The following is a 21,302-nucleotide window of genomic DNA, read 5'->3' on the forward strand; positions in this document are numbered from 1 at the left end:
TATGCATGGATACACCAAAAAGAATGTGAGACGTTCGAGATGTTAGGAGATGGGTGTCGGGCGAAGAAAAACTACGAAGGTAATTCGACAAGATAGGATACATCTCCATCATCTCCAATTTATTTATATTTGACCCAAGATATGAAGGTATATAGGCCGAGGATTAAAATAAAAGGGTATTAGATAGTTATTTTTTTATATTTTTATGTGAGAGAGAAACGGGCTGTATTAGGCTTATATTTTTTGTAAATTAGAAATAAATCTAAATTTATAGTAGGCTTGCAATGACGTACTCATGCGAAAATATCTATTGAACATGTGAATTTTTTGAAAGAATTAAGTTTGACTACTATTTGCGCAGTGCATGATATGTTGCCCACAACTGTGTTAAGGAAAGTTTATTTGTTTAATATTGGATTAATTGCGAAAATTTCGTCTTTTAATTTATTTAATATTATTATTTCTTATAAGTTTTATAAATTTTCAAATTCTTTATTTCCACGCATCATATTTATGTATTTCGCATATCAAATTAATATATTTCGCACATTATATTAGTGTATTACGTATAAAATGTACATCAGATTAATGTACTATGTATAAAATATAATGTATCTTACTTAACGATTAATGTATCTCGCACATTAGATTAATGTATCAGCGATTATATTATTGTATCCATTTTGAGAGATCTTTATAATTATAAATTTTTTAAGAAATAAATTATAATTTTAACTTAAAAACATGTGATTTTTGTAATTTGCCCTTAAATATTTAATTATATCTATCATTCTCTCAAGGTTTCATTTTTTCCTTTGAATTTGGATATTACACCTTCCTTATTATTTCAATTTTTTAAATCATTTTTTGAAACTATTTAAAATAAATATAAATTAATTATGATTTGAATAATTTGTCCTTATTTATAATATAATAAAATATAGCAACTTATTTATCTTTATAAAAAATTTTATTAATTAAAAAGATACATAAGAAAAATGTGTAAATTATGGTCACCTAGTACAAGACCAAGAAAAGGTAAAATTGTGTACTCCGTCCGTTTAAAAAAAATGACTCTATTTTTTTTAGTCTGTTTAAAAAAAATGATCATTTCCTTTTTTGTTAACATTTTAACTTTAATTTTCCACGTGACACCACAAGATTAAAGAGTATTTTGGTACATTTGACAAAACTTTAAATTAGAACCACAAAGATTAAAAAGTATGTTGGTACATTTGACATAACTTTAAATTAGAACCACATGATTAAAAAGTTCTTTTTCTTTTCTTAAACTTCGTTCCCGGTCAAACTAGGCCATTTTTTTTAAACGGAGGAAGTAATATTTATAGGAAAAATTAAATAAATTAATACATTTTAAAAAATAATTACTGATTTTAGCGATACTTTTTGTTTATTACCATTTATAGCAATATTGTGATAAATCTATAATATGTAATTAAAGTGAATTATGTATGCAATGTATTTGAATTATAATTGTTTTTGAAATATATTATGTTTGTTCCGTGAAAAAAATTATCACATTAGATTATAAGTATATTAAAATGTATTATTCATCATTAAAACTTGTATTATATATGAATACTAAATTATTCTTTTTAATATATATTAAACTTATATTATAAATGAATTAAAAATGATCACGTAAAAAAAATATTATTACTATAAATAATAAATATTTTTTTATTATAATATATTTACGTAAGTTTCTATATTTATATATGTATGATAACTCTCAACAAAAAAAACGGAAATAGAATCGAAACCCCACCTCAAATCAAAAGCAAACGCGCTTTTCCGTTCAAAAGTCGTCGGGATTTTTTTCTCTTCTCTCAACGGTAGTCGCCGTCAACGCCTTTGGTGTCCCTTCGGGGATATCCAATCTACAAAAAAAGGTCTCCGACGCCTTTTCTTCTCTAAACAAATTGAAGATCTTTTTCATCTTATTTATCGATATCGCCAACTTCTCCGATAACTCTGAGAAGTTGGAGGAAAATCCATCAGTTTTAAATTATCGATAATAATGGGGTGCAGTAGCAGCAAGACCGCTGATGCTGGCACAATTTCGCGATGGCGGTCCACTGGAATCGTTGCTTTACGCGACTCCAAATTGAAGGCATTTCCTTTTATTCTTCGCGTTTCTGCAATAGTTTAATTTGACATGTAAAATTCTTTAATTGCAATCTCACAATGTTTATCTCATGATCAATTATGTGTGACCTCTCATTTCACTAATTCTGATTTTCATTGCATTCTCAGGTTTATTTGATTAGCATACCAAAAATGTTCTCTTAAATAACAATTTCTATTTAGATCAAATTCATCGAACTATTCAAAATTTAAAGTATGAAGTCACGAGTTCTCTATAAAGACTAATATTAAGTAACTTTTAGTCATACTCATACATTCTTTTGAGCTAAGCGTCTACTTAAAAGAACCTCTCTACCTCACAAAGGTAGAATCACTCTTGTGGAATTATGCTGGGTATGTTCTTGTTTTTAGTCGTACATGACAATATTACTTAAGTCTTTTAACTTTTTAACTCTTTTATTAGTCAAACACCATGACATAAATGAACATTGCTAGGTATAATAGAGCTTGACACGAAGCTTGGACTCTATAGGCATGAGTTTGTAGTTTATACACCAAGAGATGCTTTAAGTTAACCAGGATAGTGAAATATAATCAAGCGTCTTTATAGAGGAGATCATCCCATGCAAATCTTTTTGTTGTTTCTTGTTTGATTCTCGAGGCGGTTAAAGTGAACAGATGTTGATTGTGGGAAGTAGAGGCGAGATGGTAATTAACTACTCCCTCCTTTTCCATTCGAAACAAGCAAATCATTGTCCGAGGAGTTACTTTTGCTTGTTTGTTTGTTTGTCCGAGGAGTTACTTTTGCTTGTTTGTTTGTTTTGATGGATGATACTTACCATGATGAAATGCTAGAACAGTTAAATAAGGCAACATATTTAGTCCATTGAAAAGGCCACATATTTATGATTTCCTGACTAGCCTTCTTTTGAACAGACATTTCCTGATGAAGTTTTTGACCTGGAAAGATCTGTACGGACCCTTGACTTAACACACAATAAAATGGGTATTGTTCTCCAGCTTCTTGAGCTCCTAATCCGTCTTCTTTTCACTTCAGAGTATAAAGACAAAATCTATTAGAAGATTGTTTTTGTATACTTATCTTATTTTCTTAAAAAAGGTTGTTTTCCTGAAAACTAATTCTCACTCTTCTGTTGTGACAGTTGAAATTCCAATGGAGATCAACAAACTAACCAACTTACAACGTCTTGTAAGTACTGCATCCTACTCTTCCTCTCTTTTTTTTTTCTGCTGTCCGTTAATGTATTAGGGCCTCATGTATTAGAAAAAAATGTATTCTATTTGGAAAGAAAACTCTACTGTTATTGGCGTCAGATCATATTATAAATGCTAGCTGTTGAGAAGGTATCAAACTCATAATCTCGCAGCCAAAATGCATATAAAGATAATGAAAATGATTTAGGGAGCAGAAATGGAGCAAACAATTATAGTGTTATTTGTTGTTTATAGGAGAAAATTTACTAGGGTAGAAAAAGTTTGTACAGAAGGCAATGTCAATAGAAATATAAGAAAAACAATTCTTCATTTTGTCATAAAGACTTCGATAAGTGGGATACCGTTGATACTAATGTTGATCAAATACAACGGAAAAATGATCCTCCCTGAAAAGAAAACAACTTAATATGAGCTCTTGTAAAGGGCACAAAGAAGAAGAGAGCAATATACCTGAAAAAGTAATTGAAGGATCTGGAATAGGCAGCACTAATACTATATAATTATCTATTTTTATTCTTGATTGGGACCTAAGGAGGGTAGTTTAAACTATAAATGTAGCAAGACACAGAAAAAATGTTTGTTGAAGGGGAAGAAAACTCTTGGTGATTACTTGATTTAGCCACTCCTAAATCTTGCACCATAAATTTTGAAATATAAAGCATAGAAAATAGCTGTTATAAATGAGGGAGAACCACACCCTAAAAGCTAACTATTACTTTGGGAGAGCCCAAGGCTATAGATACCCCACACAGCACTTTGTAGTACTGATCTGGGACTTTGCAATGGACCATAATAATAACTCTTCTACTTGTCCTGTTACTTTTCTTGTTGGATAATTCTTTGTAGTTTTTCCAAGGACTTTTATCGAATTTTTCTTGTTTATTACTCATAATGATATCATTAGTTTTTTACTGTATTAATGGTGAACATATTTCTTAAGTTTATAATCTAATACTAAGAGCAAAAAACTTGTATCTCTAATTATCTGTATTCAGATTTTAGCCGATAACATTATTGAGCGCCTTCCCATGAATCTGGGATTGCTACAGTCTTTGAAAGTGGCAACATTTGATGGGAATCGAATCACAAACTTGCCTGATGAATGTAAGTCTATATATGTTAGATCACTCATGTTAGGTGGATTCCTTTTTTTTTTTATATGAGCCAGGCTCTCTGTTCTAACTACACAAACTTTCTATATTCAGTGGGGCAGTTGGTGAAACTTGAGCGTCTGTCTGTCTCAGCAAACCTTTTGACCAGCTTGCCTGACACAATCGGGAGCTTGCGGAGTGTGAGTGATTGATTAAACTCTATATGTTACCTGCTTTCTCTGTTCTATTTAATGTGCTATAAAGATTTTACTCCTACATAGTTTTATTGTTCGTTAAAATATTTTTACTGTAAAGATGTTTAGCTAACAAAAGAATTATTTTAGTTTTGATCTTGCCAATGCCTTTGATTGGAGAATTATTCTGTAATATGAAAGAAACCCCAACCAATTTATCAAGTTGTGCTATTAAGCCACCTTATTGTGACATTTATTTAGTTTTCACACCTCTTGCTTCATGTTTTAATTTGTTTCCTGTTATCTTTTTTGTCGTCACTGTTAAACAGATAAAAATACTGTATAGACTTGCATTATAAGTTATTATTCAAATTCTTGTTCTTGTGTTTTGGGGGTTCTGAATCAAGTTCAATGGTTCTGTTGATTCTGGAACTGTTAGACACTTGTACATGTTATTATAAAAAGATTATCAGCTACTTGTTAGTTCTAGTATTTACGGGGATGCTGTTGAAGGAAGCTTAACTGATTAGACAGGCATCTTAGCAGTTCCTTTTCACTGATAAGTTTTGAGCAGACGAATTGATAATATCTTTTGGCGATGCAGTTGGTTTTGTTGAATGTTTCAAACAACAAGTTAAAGTTTCTTCCTGAATCAATTGGAAGTTGCTGCTCATTGGAAGAACTGCAAGCAAATGGTACCTTCATTCTTAGCTCATGATTCTTGTGATTTTTTCTGTCTCTCCTTTTCCTTTGGTCTCCTGGGTGTCGTAGCTTTGTATGCATATCAAATTGACATTAGCAACTCTTACATGTGAGATGACTAATCTTTGTGGAATACTTTTTTGAGGTGATATACAATATCATTTTTCTACTTTTCTTAGATTCACTGTTGGTACTTTTACTGACTTTAATGCCTTTATTGAAGTGATGAGCTCTGTTTCTCCTAAGGCTCATGATTGGAAGTTTCTGTTACAGATAACTCCATTGAAGAGCTTCCTGGTTCAGTTTGCAATCTCATTCAGCTAAAATCACTCTGTTTGAACAATAATAATCTCAATCAGGTAATTTCAAAACTTACGTCGCTGTCTCTTTCTTTCTGTCTGTCTGTCTCTCTCTCATTCACACACACACACAGAGTCATGTACATATGTAAAGGCATGCTCAGCATTAGTGGATCTAAAGTTGTACGGTCTGTCTCACATAGTGTAACAAAAAGCAATATTTACTTTGTTAGACTGATATTTTCTTCGAACACCCTCACTCACGCGCGCGCACACACTCTCTCTCTCTCTCACACACACACAAGGCTATTCAACTAACTCGTGTATAAATATGTTATATAACTCTTCATCAACCTTAAAACATGCACAAAATGGCATTTCCTTAAATTAAACATCCTCATGTCTTGGACTTGATATGAAATAGTCATTGTGTCAAATATAGTTATTTGCAAAGTTTTGTTTCTTGTCTTTAATGTGCTATTCCTGGAGTTCACCTTCTCCTTGCTGATCTGCTTATTTTAAAGCCATATTTTAGCTATTGATTTGTTGGTTCTCATTTTTATAGATGCCTTCAAATTTATTAAGAGAATGCAAGGGCTTGCAGAACATAGCCCTACATGGCAATCCCATCACTATGGACCAATTTCAACAAGTAAGTCACTATTGTGCTCACCTCTGTGCATCCTTAAAAGGTCACTTATGTGGATCTCCTCCGACTGACCTTTTTCCATTCAGATGGCAGGATTTCAAGAATTTGAAGCCAGGCGTAAAATGAAGTTTGACAAACAAATTGATTCAAATGTGATAATTAGTTCTAAAGGGCTTGATGAGGGTGTTGATCTGTGATACCAATACTGCTGTAATTTTTGTAAGCCCTTTCACTCTGTCTTATTAATCTTGTTTTTATATCCTTACTTCCATTTTTTTTTTCCGAAGGAAACTTATCCCATAATACACGTTCATGCAAATAACCCCATTTTGCAAAAAGAGGTGGCATCAACTTGTAATTTCTGTAATATCTAAATTCACTTACTTCATTGTTGTCAAATGCTCATGGCATTGCTTGATATGCATGTTGCCGATGATTTTGCCTCCGTACTAATATGCATGTTGGCGTTGATTTTGCCTCCTTACTAATTACCATATGGCATATGCCTCAGTCAATGTTTGTATGACAGTTATAGGCTTATGCTCATGTCTCTGGTTGATATGCATGTTGGCATTGATAAGCTTCCCTACCATATTGCTCCTATTATCATTTACGCCCCAACCAATGCTTGTATAACAGTATAGACTTACATGGCTGCCAGTGAAGGTATCCACTGTGAAAAGAATGCTCAATCTAAAAAAAAGGTGCACCATAACTGTTATAGACTGTGTCCTTCGCGACAGAATTATGTTGTCTGGCAAGTTTCCGAGTCTGATAGATATATCTCCCAGTTCATTTGTGCCAAAATTAGTTTCAAACGATCAGGTGATGAATTTTGATTAACTGCTGGCCAATTTTGTTTGTTGCAGTTGGGTGGAAACGTGACGCGTTAAAATTGTTTGATTTCAATGAACAGTTATTGCTGCTGACTGCGAAGAATTTGCTCAGGCCTTCCTACAATTCCATTCATGGAATGGAATTGTTAACTTGGATAAACTGGGCAATGTATGTATGATGTGTTAGAATAATTGTACATGGTCTGTATCACTTGTTTCAATTCTTTTTGTAAAAGCTATGTATATATTTACTCAAAACTTGTTATATGTGCAACCTTTTGTAACATAAAATTATCAGTCCTTAATAACATGCACATAAGTATCTACAGAGCTCCATAATTATTTTCAGAAATGCAGAACTCCGTTGAAAAATAAGACTATTGCAGAATCATTTGCATTAAATGAACCCCAAATTTTGCACATTTTGCATATTTAATCAATCATTAATATTTCAGCTTCTTTTGAACTAGGGTAACTCTGTTAGTTAGCCTGCTGCTATTGATTTGGCTTTTAACCCAATATTGTTAGCTTTCCTTTCATGACTTTGATGGAGGATGACTCAAGAATGGAACTATGAGCCTCCATGGCTAATCTCGAAAATGCAAAGAGGGAAGACAGTCCATAGCTATAACTAATATTAACAAAAATAAGACCCAAACAATAATTTTTTAACAGATCTTCAAAATAAAACAAACAAGTAGCTAGATCATCTAATCAGAGTATGAGCAAGCAAATGAAAGATCGCGATTAGTCCAACATGCCAATTAGTAGAGACTCCTACACATACCCAACAGTAACAAACCATGAAGGTTCTGATGCTTAAAAGTCAAAACTAGATATAAACAAAAGTGAACAGATGCAACGACATTCAAACAAGCTGATTCAGGATGAAGAATAACAAAAACTCACACTTACTAGCTTTGCTAGAAACAAAATTCTGGGAATACAAATAACTAGTAGGCTGACTCAGACCTTTAGGCTACATACAAATGAAAGCAAACTAACAACCATTCATAGACTTGGGCATGAATGATTTCTTTTTGCATTCATTATGTAAACTATAAGTAAATTCGAACAAGTCATAGCGGCAGTTTGATCACACATGACTAGAGAAATGATCTGATAAGAACATGATACACAACGATCTTGAATGATATATTTGAGATCTCAGATTTTATAAACTTGTAACAAACCCCTATTTCACTGAGATGCAAGTAGATATCAGATTGAGAGGTGCTCAACTGCATAGATTAGCTAAGTTCCCAAAGGAAAGTAAACATGTTCAACTACGGACTTCTCCTATAGTTATAACAAGTTGTATTTCCACGCACTAATCCACCTGAATCCCACAAATAATACTCTTTTCTAAGTCACTCACTGAGTTTCACATACTCAAGGAAGTATAACAAGTTGTATTTTCACGCACTAATCCACCTGAATCCCACAAATAATACTCTCTTCTAAGTCACTCACTGAGTTCCACATACTCAAGGAAGTATAACAACTAATTGGATTATATTTTGTCCAATAAGAAAGGTACATCAACCAGTTTTGAAAGTAAATAACACTAATTACTTAAATTAAAAGCTTAAAAAGTAACCTAACATAACAGAATTAATAAAGGATGAGTATATGTATGACTCAATACGGGGTTGGTGTTACCCAAGTTGGAGGACAAAAACGACTAAGGGAAACACCTTTGTAGTGCGGCTGGATCCTGCCATCTGCTAAATTGAACACCCCCATGTCCAAGCCTCCTCCTTCATCGTAGGAGAGGTATGATTCATAAAAATCGTCTGTAAAATAAATATGATTGGGCTTGATTCCTGGACATTGAGAAGCTTGGACTGAAATAGAAGCATTAGCACCTACAAAAAAAGCTGCGTCCCCTAATTCCCTGGTTTCTATCAATTTGACAGCAGCTGAATCAAACTGGAAAACTCGAAATTTTTTTGTCCCATATGTTATATCCTCCCAAAGCCCATTCTCGCTTGTATCTCCTTCTGGTAAGAGCGTTAACGGAATCCTGTCGCTATCATCTTGGACTAACCTAAGTTGAACACCATATCGCGCAATTACAAATAATGATCCTAGTGATTCTAAAATGTACAAGTGATCTGGCGTATCCTGAGGTTCAGTTGGTATCTGAGCTAAGGTATGGCATTTAGTGAGTTGAGGGCCAACAACTTCAGCAACATCACAAACTAAGAGACAGCCCGATTGATCCACAGAATAAATTTGGTCATTAAAAAATATTATATCAGTAAAAGAAAAGTAATTGCTTCCTTCAAATTTGATTTTAGTCCATCTAATATCTCCAGGTCTCCAGAATCTGAGGTCCCAGAAGTTTCCGTCAATGACCATGAGAATGTAGTCGGATGTATTAGAAGGACTAGCTGACAAAACTGCCTTACCGATAAAGCAAGTCACTGGGTCAATCTCTTGATTGTAGTAGTCTTCTGTTGTATTTACATGAGGCAATTCAATGTGAACACCAGAGAAGGGATGTAGCAGACTAATTTCACCCTCTTCTCCTACCGTGATAAGCCATCCCATAGACTCCAAACACCGTTTTCTGCTAGCTTTGGGGATTCTCTTGTTCAAAATCATGCCATTATAGAGGCTGAAGAATTTCCTAACCTCATTATCCTCTTCCTCCGCTAGCATCAACCAAGGAGCTCTAGTTAAGTCATTGTTAAAATTGTTCTTGGTGGCTACAGAGTGCCAGGATTTGCAAACAGAGCCAAAATTTAGGTAGTCTTCAATAAGATTCAAACATCTACCTATGGAAACCAACAGTTCAGGTGGAAATTCCGACCAATCAGGCATCTTTGGCGCCATCGGCAAATCTATCTCAACCGTTCCGATCCCAGCCGGCAGCCGCCTTACATAACGAGAAATCCTTAGATTTGGTGAACAGAATTTCCAATTCGAACTACAATTGGAAACCCTAGTTTTGTTATGGGTATCCCACTCCTATTACTTCTCGTATTTATACTAAATATGTACTTACTCCCTCCATTCAAAAAATGTTTGTCATTTCATAAATGTTTGTCATGTTGAGTTTATCAAAAGTTAATTTGATTAATTTTTAAAAATAAATTAACTCATATTAATTTAATATTTTAAATAAAAAATTTAGATATTCATTAAGAGTATTATAGATTACATTTTTTTGCATATTAATATAATAAAAAAATGCATTTTAAAATGTTAGTCAAAATTTTTATAGTTTAACTTTAAAAAATGGAAACCATGACAATAATACCGGACAGAGAAAATAGTATATATATTAGGGAGCTGCTAGGTTGATAAACATAATTACAAATATTTTTTTATTATTGGTAATATCAAAATTTAACTTATTATGGAATGAAATCTTAAACTTATTTGATAGAAGGTTAAAATTTCGTACCTTGATTTGTTATAATAGATATTTATGTATATAAATTAATATATTAGCTTAGTTAATTGTCTAGATTTAATAATAATAATTTTTAATATTATTTAATTTATTTTTTAAATTATTCAAAAATATAAGTAACAATAATAATTTTTAATATGATTTAATTTATATATTTACTTAGAGTCAATTTCCTAAATGATCATCAAATTTAAGGGATTTATCTTGAAATATCATTTATGTTTGAATTAAAATATCACTATTTTCCTCCACATATACTTTGGCACTTTAAAAGGCTCACTCTTCTAGTTGGCATGTCATGTCATTAAAGTCTTTTTTAAAAAAAATAATAAACTAATTTAATTCATTAAATTCATTTAACTAAAATAATGATCATAATTTTTTTAAAAAAATTAGTTTATTTAGAATAAATTTTCATCATATTTTCGAGTAAAGAACTAAATAAAATAAAGAAGTGGTTGCTTCCCGCTGCTACTGCTGTGCTTAAATTGGATTTTTTAAGTCCCAAAATTTCAATTTTTCAGCCCTTTGGATAACTAGTGAAAATTACTGCTACAGTATAATTGGTTTTGGACCCAAAAGATTATTATTTCAGCTTCTTTTGAACTAGGGTAACTCTGTTAGTTAGCCTGCTGCCACTGGTTTGGCTTTTAACCCAATATTGTTAGCTTTCTTTCATGACTTTGATAGAGGTTGACTCAAGAATGGAAGTATGAGTCTCCGTGGCTCATCTCGAAAATGCAAAGAGGGAAGAAAGTCCATAGCTATAACTAGTATTAACAAACATAAGACCCAAACAATAATTCTTTAATAGATCTTTAAAATCATTCAAAATAAAACAAACAAGTAGCAAGATCATCTAATCGAGCAAGCAAATGAAAGATCACGATTAGTCGAACATACCAATTAGTAGAGAATCCTACACCTATTCGAAGACGATACCCAACAGTAACAAACCATGAAGGATCTGATGCTTAAAGTAAAAAACACTTTATGGACTCAAGCAAGCTCCACGAGCATAGTATGGAAAAATTGCTCAATATCTATATTTTTGTGGCTATACCACATCACATTCAGATCCTAGCTTGTTTGTTAAGAAACAAGAAGATTTGCATGTAGTTGTTCTCTTGTACGTGGATGACATGATAATAACAGGAAACAATGATGATAAAGTTGCAAGACTTCAAGAAGAGTTTGCCCTAAGATTTGATATCAAGAAGTTGAGAGAATCACATCATATTTATGGCTTAGAGGTAACAAACTCAAGTAAATGGGTCTTTGTTACCCAAGAAGGGCATGCAGAGAAGCTTGTGAACAGGTTTGGGGCGAGACAAAGCAAAAAGTGTTCTACGCCTTTGGAGACTAGCACAAGGCTAAAGCGTGAAGAAGGCTCACATCTTGTAGATCCCAAGCCTTATCGAGCTCTAGTTGAAAGTCTCCTGTATTTGACTATCACAAGGCCAGACATTGCCTTTTCTGTTGGATATGTCAGCAGATTTATGCAGTCACCAAGAAAGTCGCACTTGGAAGCGGCAAAGAGGATCCTGAAGTATACCAACTTAACATCAGATATGGGCCTATTTTTTAAAAGAAAGAATGACTTGGTATTAATCGGATATACCGATGCAGATTTTGGCGGTGATATGGATAATCGAAGATCAACATCAGACTATATCTTTTTCTGTGGCGGAACATGTATTTCTTGGTGCAGTAAGAAGCAAGACTCGATTTACATCTATCTATATCAAATCCAACTACGATCTTTGGAGACAACCAAAGTACCATCAAGCTCGCAAATAATCTAGTATTTCACGCAAGAACTAAGCACATTGAGGTGGAACATCATTTCATTCGAGAAAAAGTTTTTAATGGAACTTTATATACGTCGAAGGTACGAAGTCTGGAGAATATTGCTGATATCTTCACCAAGTCACTTCCAAAAGCTTCATTTGAGTTTCTCCGCGGCAGGTTTGGGATAGTTTCAAAAAATCACTTTAAGGGGGAGTGTGAAAAAAATTAAAGATGATTTTTTGAATAACATAGATTTCTCTAGAGTGTCCTAGTATAGAAACTTAGAAGTTATCTTGAAGAAATATCTAGATATTCTAGAGTAGTTATCTTAAGAAAATATCTAGATATTTTAGAGTAGAAGATAAATTCACTAAAGCTTTCTTATGGATGTATCTAGAAGAGTTTCTAGAACCATCCCTAGACAAGTATAAATAGGAGATGGCCTTGTACATATGTATTCAAGAAAAAATCAAAACACTTAAAGAGTCTTGTTCCATTACAAAGTTCTTATTTACAAATTCCTTTTCCATTATCTAGCTTCCTCTAATTCCTTAGTTGAATCTTTCTATCTTACTTAACGATCTTGAGCTAGCATAAGGCTTTCCGAATTATACTTTTCTTCTGTTATTCTTTATACTCTCACCCCCACCAGCTTCTCCACCACCACCTCTTCCACTTCCTGTTCCACATCATTGTTAGGTTATTAGCATTTTAATATTAATATTTAACATATTAAATTGCTTTATTTTGGAATTTATAAGAATGAACATTGGAATGGATGACTTCTACATCATCCATTAGCATTGGTTATCCATCAATGTATTTCATTCTTAATTCCTCCATTACTCCCTTTGTAACCTATGTAATATATGTAACTCCCTTTGTAACCTATGTAACATATGTAACTCCCATTGTAACTTATGTAACCTATGTAACTCCCATTGTAACCTATGTAACTCCTAAGGCCATTATCTTCACTATTTACTACCTCCATTATCTTCCTATTCATTGCTAGGAAGACTTCTTGTAGTATAAATAGTGGTAGTCTTCATTTGGTTTTAGAAACACACAATTCATAAGAGAAAACAAAGAGTGAAAGAGTTAGTCTAAAAGAGAGTTCTTATTAGTTGAAGGGAGGTGTTCTTTTTTGTGGAGCTTTGGACTCAACTCTTGTCCAGAGTTGTTGAGTTATACTTTGTGAAGGCTGTTGTATCCTGGAGGGGACAAGTCAAAGAGGACTACTGCTGGACCGGTGAAAACATTTGCTGCAGTGGGCTTGAATCTCCTTAAAGAGAGCGAGATATCCGCGCCTCAGCCTGAAGAGATTACTTTCTTCATTTTATTTTCAATTGTAATCTTGCAATTTTATTATCTTGTAAGTTTTTTCACTAACAGGTAGCAGCACATATCAATGTGCATCCTTACCTCTGTTACGTATGTCCTCGTAAAAAACATGGTTTAAAAGGATTCGCTACCATGAAAAGGATTCACAAACACAATCATAGCCGGCATAAACGCAACAAATTCGGGTGTGGCGTCTGTCACTCCAGTTTTGCTACTAAAGTGGATAGGGCTAACCACAAAGAAGAAATGAACCATTAGAATTGAAGGACGGATACACAGAACAAAGATGAAGGAATTAAGAAGTCTCTCTGTTTAGTAATTTAGCTAGTTTTCTATCGTATTTTTTTTGAGGGTTTATGTTCTACTAGTTTCTTTTTCCTATTAAATGAAGTCATTTAGCTAGTTTTCTTTGAAGAGTTTATGTTCTGCTAGTCTCTTTTTCCTATTAAATAAAGTCATTTAGCTAGTTTTCTATCGTCTTTTTTCGAAGGTTTATGTTCTGCTAGTTTCTTTTTATCATGTTTTTTCGAGGGTTTATGTTCTGCTGTTTTCTCTTCCCTATTCAATCAAGCGTTTGCTCTGTTATTTTGGTTTCGAGAACTACTGAAGTCATTTGCTCTGTTATTTTGGTTTCGAGAACTACTGAAGTAGTCGACGTTTTCTTATAGCTAATTAATAGTCTGAGGTTACAGAAGCAACCATAAAAATACAATACGGGCACTGACATTTACCACTGTAAATGACTAAATAATTTATAGACGCTAACCATTTGATGCAACTTTTTTCCCGCGTTACTCATGAATTCCTTCTTCTTCCCCACAAATAGATATTGATTTATTGTCTGAAAGTTCAAATTAATTATCTTCTAGATCTGTTCGATTCATGGCTTGTTTTGTATTCATTGCTTATTATATCTTTATTTTGATTTTGTTACGTTGGTTTCTTTTTTTTTATCGAAGAGTTGAATCTGATTTGGAGATTTAGGATTAGAGTTTTGATAATATTTTACCCAAATTTGTATTCCTGTCCTCGAGTTGTTAAATTGAATAATTCGCTACCCCAATTTTTAAGAAGACAGATAACAGAGTCCTGTTCAAGTACCCTAATTTGTCAAAACTTATGGGTCTTTTTTTCCATTTTCTGTTCTTTAGGGCTATAATAATAAAACTAATTTCAGTGTTTTATCCCCTGCCACGTGTCACTAATTAGGAGCTAGAAGCTTAATTAGCCTCATGAATACTAAAGCCTTCTCTTGCAGGTTTATATGTTGTTAATATAGTCTTGTATTTATATATTATTGGCGTCAGATTATATTATAAATGCTAGCTGTTGAAATGGTATCAAACTCACAATCTCGTCGCCAAAATGCATATAAAGCTAATGAAAATGATTTAGGGAGCAGAAACGAAGCAAACAATTATGATGTTATTTGTTGTTGTTTATAAGAGAAAATTTAATAGGGTAGAAATTAGAAAAGGTTTCTACAGAAGGCAATGTCAATAGAACTAGAAGAAAAACAATTCTTCGTTATGTCGTAAAGACTTCGATAAGTCGGATACCATTGATAAATACAACCGAAAAATGATCCTCCTTGAAAAGAAAACAAATGAGTTCTTATAAAAGGGAATAGAGAGCAATATACCTGAAAATGTAATACTATATAGTTATTTGATTGGGATCTGAGGTGGGTAGATTAAATTATAAACGTAGCAAGACACGAAAAAAATGTTTGTTGTAGGGGAAGAAAACTCTTGGTGATTACTTGATTAGCCACTCCTAAATCTTGCACCATAAATTTTGAAATATAAAGAATAGAAAATAGCTGTTATAAATGAAGGAGAACCACACCCTACAAGCTAACTATGGACCATACTTGTCCTGTTACGTTTCTTGTTGAATAATTTTTTGTAGTTTTTCTAAGGACTTCTATCGAATTTTTATTGTTTATTACTCATAATGATATCATTAGTTTTTTACTATATTAATGGTGAACATATTTCTTAAGTTTATAATCTAATACTAAGAGCAAAAAACTTGTATCTCTTATTATCTATATTCAAATTTTAGCTGATAACATTATTGAGAGCCTTCCCATGAATCTGGGATTGCTCCAGTCTTTGAAAGTGGCAACATTTGATGGGAACCGAATCACAAATTTGCATGATGAATGTAAGTCTATATATTTTAGATCACTTATGTTAAGTGGATTCTTTTTTTCTTATATGAGTCAGGCTCTCTGCTATAACTACACAAACTTCCTCTATTCAGCGGGGCAGTTGGTGAAACTTTAGCGTTTGTCTGTCTCAGCAAACTTGTTGACCAGCTTGCCTGACACAATCAGGAGCTTGCGGAGTGTGAGTGATTGATTAAACTCTATATGTTGCCTGCTTTCTCTGTTCTATTTAATGTGCCTTTAAAGATTTTACTCCTACATAGTTTTATTGATCGTTAAAATATTTTTACTGTAAAAGTGACAAAAGAATTATTTTATTTATGATCTTGCTAATGCCTTTGATTGGAATTTATCAAGTTGTGCTATTAAGCCACCTTATTATGACATTTATCTAGTTGTCACACCTCTTGCTTCATGTTTTAATGTCTTTATTTTGCGAAAATGTGTTGAGCAGAACATATTGAATCCGCTGAATATAGACAGTGATAATGATGAGTGGCATGATGCAGTTGGTATCGCTGATGAGGGAGTTAAAATGATGGATAAAGATGAGGATTCTGTGGTTGAATCTCCAGCATATCACAATGATTTCAGCTACGATGTGTTTAATTTCATGAGGAGCATGGTAGACGAATATGTGATGAGGATGTGGGTGAAGCAATATGGAAAGATTTAAAGCCTGTAAATTTTGATAGTAGAAAGGTTTTCACTGATGTACAGAAATCATGTCCCGGTAAGGTGTTTGATAGTAACACCAGTTATAAGCTTGGTATGTAGTGTGCAAGATCAAGTACTATCAAATAAAGTGTTTGAGCAAGAAGTTCAAGGTGGCTCCTGTACCACTGGTGCAGCTGGGGTTAATTCAAAATCATCACTAGAAAAGAACAACAATGATAACCATTATGAAAACGATATTGCTGGTACGGGAAGTGGCACCAAACATGATAGTCTATTGGAGTCATATAATGGCAAAAAATGAGATGTTGGGTACTTTACCTGTGCTAGAAATGAAAGTTGATTTGGTACCAACACACACTATAATAGAAATTTTTGGTGATGGAGCCTGGATGTACTAGAGCAGAGATGGTTAGGGGTTAAGCTTTAGTCTAACTCTAGTTTCTCTTTCAACAAAAAAAAATAGGGATGCTATTCTTTGCACACTATCCTCTTTTCTATACACTTTTGTTCTCCTCACTTCTTTGTGAGGACATTGATTTACTGGGTATATGATATATCAGTATATGTTATCTTCTACTTAAATATATATTAAGTAACTTTATTTACGATATCTCATATAATCCATTAATGCAAATCAAATTTTTTTCTTACAAAAAGTGAGAACAAAAGCGTAGAAGTGTAAATTTATAATTTATAAGAGATTCATTTTATTTTATTATAGGCTTGTAACTCACAACATAGCTGAGTTCTCAATTTCTTTATTGTCTGGATTTCATTAGAAAAAAAAAACTCTTCACAACTTGAATGGTAAATGATGTTGAATCTTTTGGACATATTTTTAAATTAATATTAAGATAATTTTTTGGGATTAAAAAAAGTGATAAAATCATTTTCCCATAAAACAACCATAAATTATTATTTTTTTCGAGCACGTGATATTCAATGTATATCACCACGTGACTGACCAATTAATTTGTAAACCAATTAGGCTAACAAATTACATTTGGCGCAACTTTTTTTTGGACCTCCCCGCGTTACTAAATTCGGACCCGCCCGATAACAGATTTCCGCAACCCATTAGGGCTCTACCTTCACCTTTTTATCTTCAACGACTTTTCCCCAATTCTATTCCATCTTCTTCTTGACCTCGATTTCTCATCGGAAACTTCAAATCAATCTCCGATTCATCTACTTCGTTCTCTCCCCTTTCTATTGATACCTCTTTCGGCTATATCCGTTAGGTAAATAGAATTTCGATTTTAGGGTTTAGATCTCTTTCTGTATCTGTTAGATCTGTTCGATTCGTCGCTTCTTTTGTGAAATTTATCGGTTGTTATATCTTTATTTTGTTTTAATTTCCTTGATTTCTCTGTTTGTTTGTGAAAGAAAAATTGGGTTGATCTTCTTACGATATAATTGGTTTGTGGATTTGGGGTTTCTTGTTTCTTTCGTGTTGAATTTGATTTATGTGGAGCAATTTTTAGTTGAGTTTGATTATTCTACTTTTGATTGAAGAGTTGAATCTGATTTGGGGATTTGGGGATCTAGGGTTAGGGTTTTCGATAAAATTTGCAATTTTTTTTATTTTTTACCCCTCAATTTTCCAATAAAGTGAAATTATTTTACCCGAATTCGTATCCCTGTCCTCGAGTTGTTCAAATTGAATAATTAGCTACCCCAATTTTGAGTTCTATTCATGGTACCCTAATTTGTCAATTTTGTTGTTACATGTAATTAGTCAAAACTTATGGGTCTCTTTTTCAGTTTTCTGTTATTTAGGGCTATGATGATAAAACTCGTCACTGTTTTATCCCCTGCCACGTGTCATTAATTAGGAACTAGAACCTTAATTAGCTTCATGATTACTGTATACAGTTATGTTGTTAGCCTCCTTTGGCAGGTTTATATGCTGTTAATATAGTCTTGTATTTATATGTTGTGATGAGATGGCCAGGCGTGTATGTTAATATTTCAATTTTCATGTAAGGGGGTTGTTGTGTAGTTCCGAGTCCATAGTCGAATAGGGTGCTTCTTCTGGCTGCTATGACATGCTATTATTAAGCTTGTATATCGTAATGCCTGTGTTGGTTTTTCTGTTTATTGAGAGTTGATGTGGTGTTTATGTTAATATATGTATTTCTTTTCAGCTAGACAATGCAGTTAGACATGATTCAAAAATTATTCGTCTGAGATTGTAGAGCTGTGGGCTGTAGTGCTCGTCTTTTCAGTTTTTGTGTGTTTGATTCAGTGGGATTTCTCCTCTGCTTTTTATATTTCAACTTTTTTTCGTTTTATGTGTAAATATCTCATATTTTGTAGTTCCTTGCCAGCTAATTATGGTGCAAAAAAGACCTTTCGGTGAAGAGGATCTGTATGAGGTTTCATCTAAGCAACCAAGGCATGAACCCAGTTGTCACCTAGATTCGGTTTTGGAACTTTCTCGTGAATCAGTAGCTGTGGATGCTTATGCTTCAGGTAACAAGAAGTTATTTTGTCAGCTCTAAGATATTCTTCGCTCTGTGTTTGCTGCTTTATGTACCAATGTTGAAATGCTTCAAGTCATTGGTGGAGTGCAGTGCGCTGTAAGACCTGCCAAGTATTTTCAACTTTAGATTGGTTTCCTTGACACCTTACTTTATGGTCTTGTAAGAGTAGATTTTGGATCTTAAGTGAATATTTTTGCTCCATACTCTGATCAACTGTCTGTTATCTATGGATTTTTGTAGGTGGTGATGAGGACAACTCTTCGAAAATCTTCCCTGATGCAAACAAGAAATTTGATAGTCATGTTGTGGCTGAAATTCTTTTTTCTTCTGAGAAGGAAACTGAGATGGGCGTTCATGGATCTGCTTCAAACTCTTCCTGGCCCACCAGTAGCACCAGTGAGGAAGACAACAGGCCTGAGGCTCTTTTTCACAGATCGACGTCTCCTGAATATTACTATTTTGATCATTCGTTCAGGGCTGCTCATCACAGGGAGATATATTCCTCTCTTTCGAGTAATCCTCAAAAGATGGTCCCTATTGGACCAGATTTCCAGGCAGAGATACCAGAATGGACACCATATAGTAATAAGGATAAACCGTGCATAGAAGGTATACATGAAACTGTGAGTTCTCCATCTCAAGCCAATGAAAATAAACTTGCTGGAAGGATTATCATTCCGATGCCTAAAATGGAGCAACTTGCAGACCAGGTCGAGAATATTGGAGAGAGAAGAGTTGAATGTTCTTGTGAAGATAAAGGTTCCATAAGATGTGTTCAACTAGATGTCATCGAAGCAAGGGAAAAACTAAAGCTAGCCCTTGGCGAGGAGACATTTGTTAGGTTGGGGTTTTGTGACATGGGAGAGGTAGTGGCAGAAAAATGGAGTGAAGAGGAAGAGGAACTATTTCATGAGGTTGTATTGTCCAATCCTGCCTCGTTAGGCAATAATTTTTGGAACCATCTTGCAGTTGAGTTTCCTTCACGGCGTAGGGAAGAACTTGTCAGCTATTATTTTAATGTCTTTATTTTGCGAAAACGTGCCGAGCAGAACAGATTTGATCCACTGAACATAGACAGTGATAATGATGAGTGGCATGACGCAGTTGATGATGCTGATGAGGCAGCTAAAATGACAGATGAAGATGAGGACTCTGTGGTTGAATCTCCAGCACATCATAATGGTCTCAGCTACAATATGATCCATGAGGACCGCGATAGACGAACATATGATGAGGATGCGCTTGAAGCAATATGTGAAGATTATAAGCCTGTAAATTTCGGTAGCAGGAAGGTCTTCACTGATGTGCAGGAATCATGTCCTAGTAAGTTTTTTGATAGTAACAACAGTTTTAAAGTTGGCATGCAGCCTCAAGACCAAGGACTATCCAGTAAAGTGGTTGAGTCCTGTACAACTGATGCAGCTGGGGTTACTTCAGAATCATCACTAGGGAAGACCAACAATGATAACCATTGGGCAAGCGATATTGCTGGTATGGGCAGTGGCACCAAGCATGATAGTCTGTTGGAGTCGTGTAATGGCAAAGAGTGGGATGGTGGGTACTTGAACTGTGCCAGAAATGAAGTTGGTTTGGTTCCAACACCCACTATGATTGAAGAAGTCTTTGGTGATGGAGCCTGGATATACAAGAGCCGAGATGGTTAGAGGTTATGCTTTAGTCTAACTCTAGTTTCTCTTTCAACAAAAAGAAAAAAAAAAGGAATGTGATTCTTTTATTCAAGGGTTTAGCTAAGTTTTGACACATTTTACGTTCATGCCGCAGTAGCTGGGCTGTGTGGTGGAATCATCTGGTAATGTTTCATGTGCACGTTCCAGTTTTCCTTGTATATTCATAGTAGTGGGAGTATTTTTTTTTTAACCCAGATGTAAGAAATTGCATTGCAAGGGTGGTGTTACATAAGCTGATGGATGCTAAACTTTTGGAGCTGTACAGTAGCCACTATTTTGTTGTCTTAGCACCAGATTCCTAGGAAGCTTTTGACTGACAGTAGTTTCTTAAAATAATATTTGTAAAGTTAAGCTATATGGTCAATTGATCCATATTTCAAAAAAGGAGGATAAAGATCCGTTTAAATTATTGAAGTTTAGTTTTGTACAGAATATCCTCTCTTTTTGTTTGTTGTTCCCCTTGTACATCATCCTCTTTCTATTTCGCAGCCTGCGAAACTCAATTGGTTGTTATTACCATTGTTGAACATTGTTCACTATTCAATTTGTTAAATGTATTTGTACCAGAAGTCTGACTGATTAGGCACCATGCCAGTTTTCCT

General features: G+C 33.9%; 3 protein-coding genes across 4 annotated transcripts; 2 read left to right on the top strand and 1 right to left on the bottom strand.

Moving 5' to 3' along the window:
- Positions 1 to 1,759: 1,759 nt before the first annotated feature.
- Positions 1,760 to 7,468, top strand: LOC107012712 (plant intracellular Ras-group-related LRR protein 7). The gene is made up of 10 exons (XM_015212623.2): positions 1,760 to 2,134; positions 3,046 to 3,115; positions 3,273 to 3,319; positions 4,341 to 4,449; positions 4,551 to 4,636; positions 5,235 to 5,325; positions 5,606 to 5,691; positions 6,197 to 6,283; positions 6,367 to 6,499; positions 7,150 to 7,468. The coding sequence occupies exons 1-9, from the start codon at positions 2,042 to 2,044 to the stop codon at positions 6,475 to 6,477; spliced, it is 780 nt and encodes a 259-aa protein (XP_015068109.1). The 5' UTR covers positions 1,760 to 2,041; the 3' UTR covers positions 6,478 to 6,499; positions 7,150 to 7,468.
- Positions 7,469 to 8,609: 1,141 nt separating this feature from the next.
- LOC107012570 (putative F-box protein At5g55150) lies at positions 8,610 to 10,094 on the bottom strand. The gene has a single exon (XM_015212444.2). The coding sequence runs from the start codon at positions 9,955 to 9,957 to the stop codon at positions 8,758 to 8,760; it is 1,200 nt and encodes a 399-aa protein (XP_015067930.1). The 5' UTR covers positions 9,958 to 10,094; the 3' UTR covers positions 8,610 to 8,757.
- Positions 10,095 to 17,534: 7,440 nt separating this feature from the next.
- LOC107015354 lies at positions 17,535 to 21,266 on the top strand. Of its 2 annotated transcripts, XM_015215604.2 has the most exons (4): positions 17,536 to 17,767; positions 18,857 to 19,001; positions 19,253 to 20,678; positions 20,795 to 21,266. In XM_015215604.2, exons 2-3 carry the CDS (start codon positions 18,863 to 18,865, stop codon positions 20,674 to 20,676), a joined length of 1,563 nt encoding a protein of 520 aa, XP_015071090.1. In that variant the 5' UTR covers positions 17,536 to 17,767; positions 18,857 to 18,862; the 3' UTR covers positions 20,677 to 20,678; positions 20,795 to 21,266. The 2 variants fall into 2 exon arrangements, with proteins under 2 accessions (XP_015071089.1, XP_015071090.1); XM_015215603.2 differs by having other exon boundaries at positions 17,535 to 17,767; positions 18,846 to 19,001; positions 19,253 to 21,266.
- The last annotated feature ends 36 nt before the right edge of the window (positions 21,267 to 21,302 follow it).

Source organism: Solanum pennellii, chromosome 3 (assembly GCF_001406875.1).
Source record: "Solanum pennellii chromosome 3, SPENNV200".
NCBI classification, from domain to species: Eukaryota; Viridiplantae; Streptophyta; class Magnoliopsida; order Solanales; family Solanaceae; genus Solanum; species Solanum pennellii.

Excerpts from the sequence above, each read along its gene's own strand:
- LOC107012712 (XM_015212623.2), top strand. The coding sequence starts at position 2,042 with ATGGGGTGCAGTAGCAGCAAGACCGCTGATGCTGGCACAATTTCGCGA. Across the intron at positions 2,135-3,045 it reads TACGCGACTCCAAATTGAAG|ACATTTCCTGATGAAGTTTT; the intron begins GCATTTCCTTTT and ends TCTTTTGAACAG. Across the intron at positions 3,320-4,340 it reads TAACCAACTTACAACGTCTT|ATTTTAGCCGATAACATTAT; the intron begins GTAAGTACTGCA and ends ATCTGTATTCAG.
- LOC107012570 (XM_015212444.2), bottom strand. The coding sequence starts at position 9,957 with ATGGCGCCAAAGATGCCTGATTGGTCGGAATTTCCACCTGAACTGTTG.
- LOC107015354 (XM_015215603.2), top strand. The coding sequence starts at position 18,863 with ATGGTGCAAAAAAGACCTTTCGGTGAAGAGGATCTGTATGAGGTTTCA. Across the intron at positions 19,002-19,252 it reads TGTGGATGCTTATGCTTCAG|GTGGTGATGAGGACAACTCT; the intron begins GTAACAAGAAGT and ends GGATTTTTGTAG.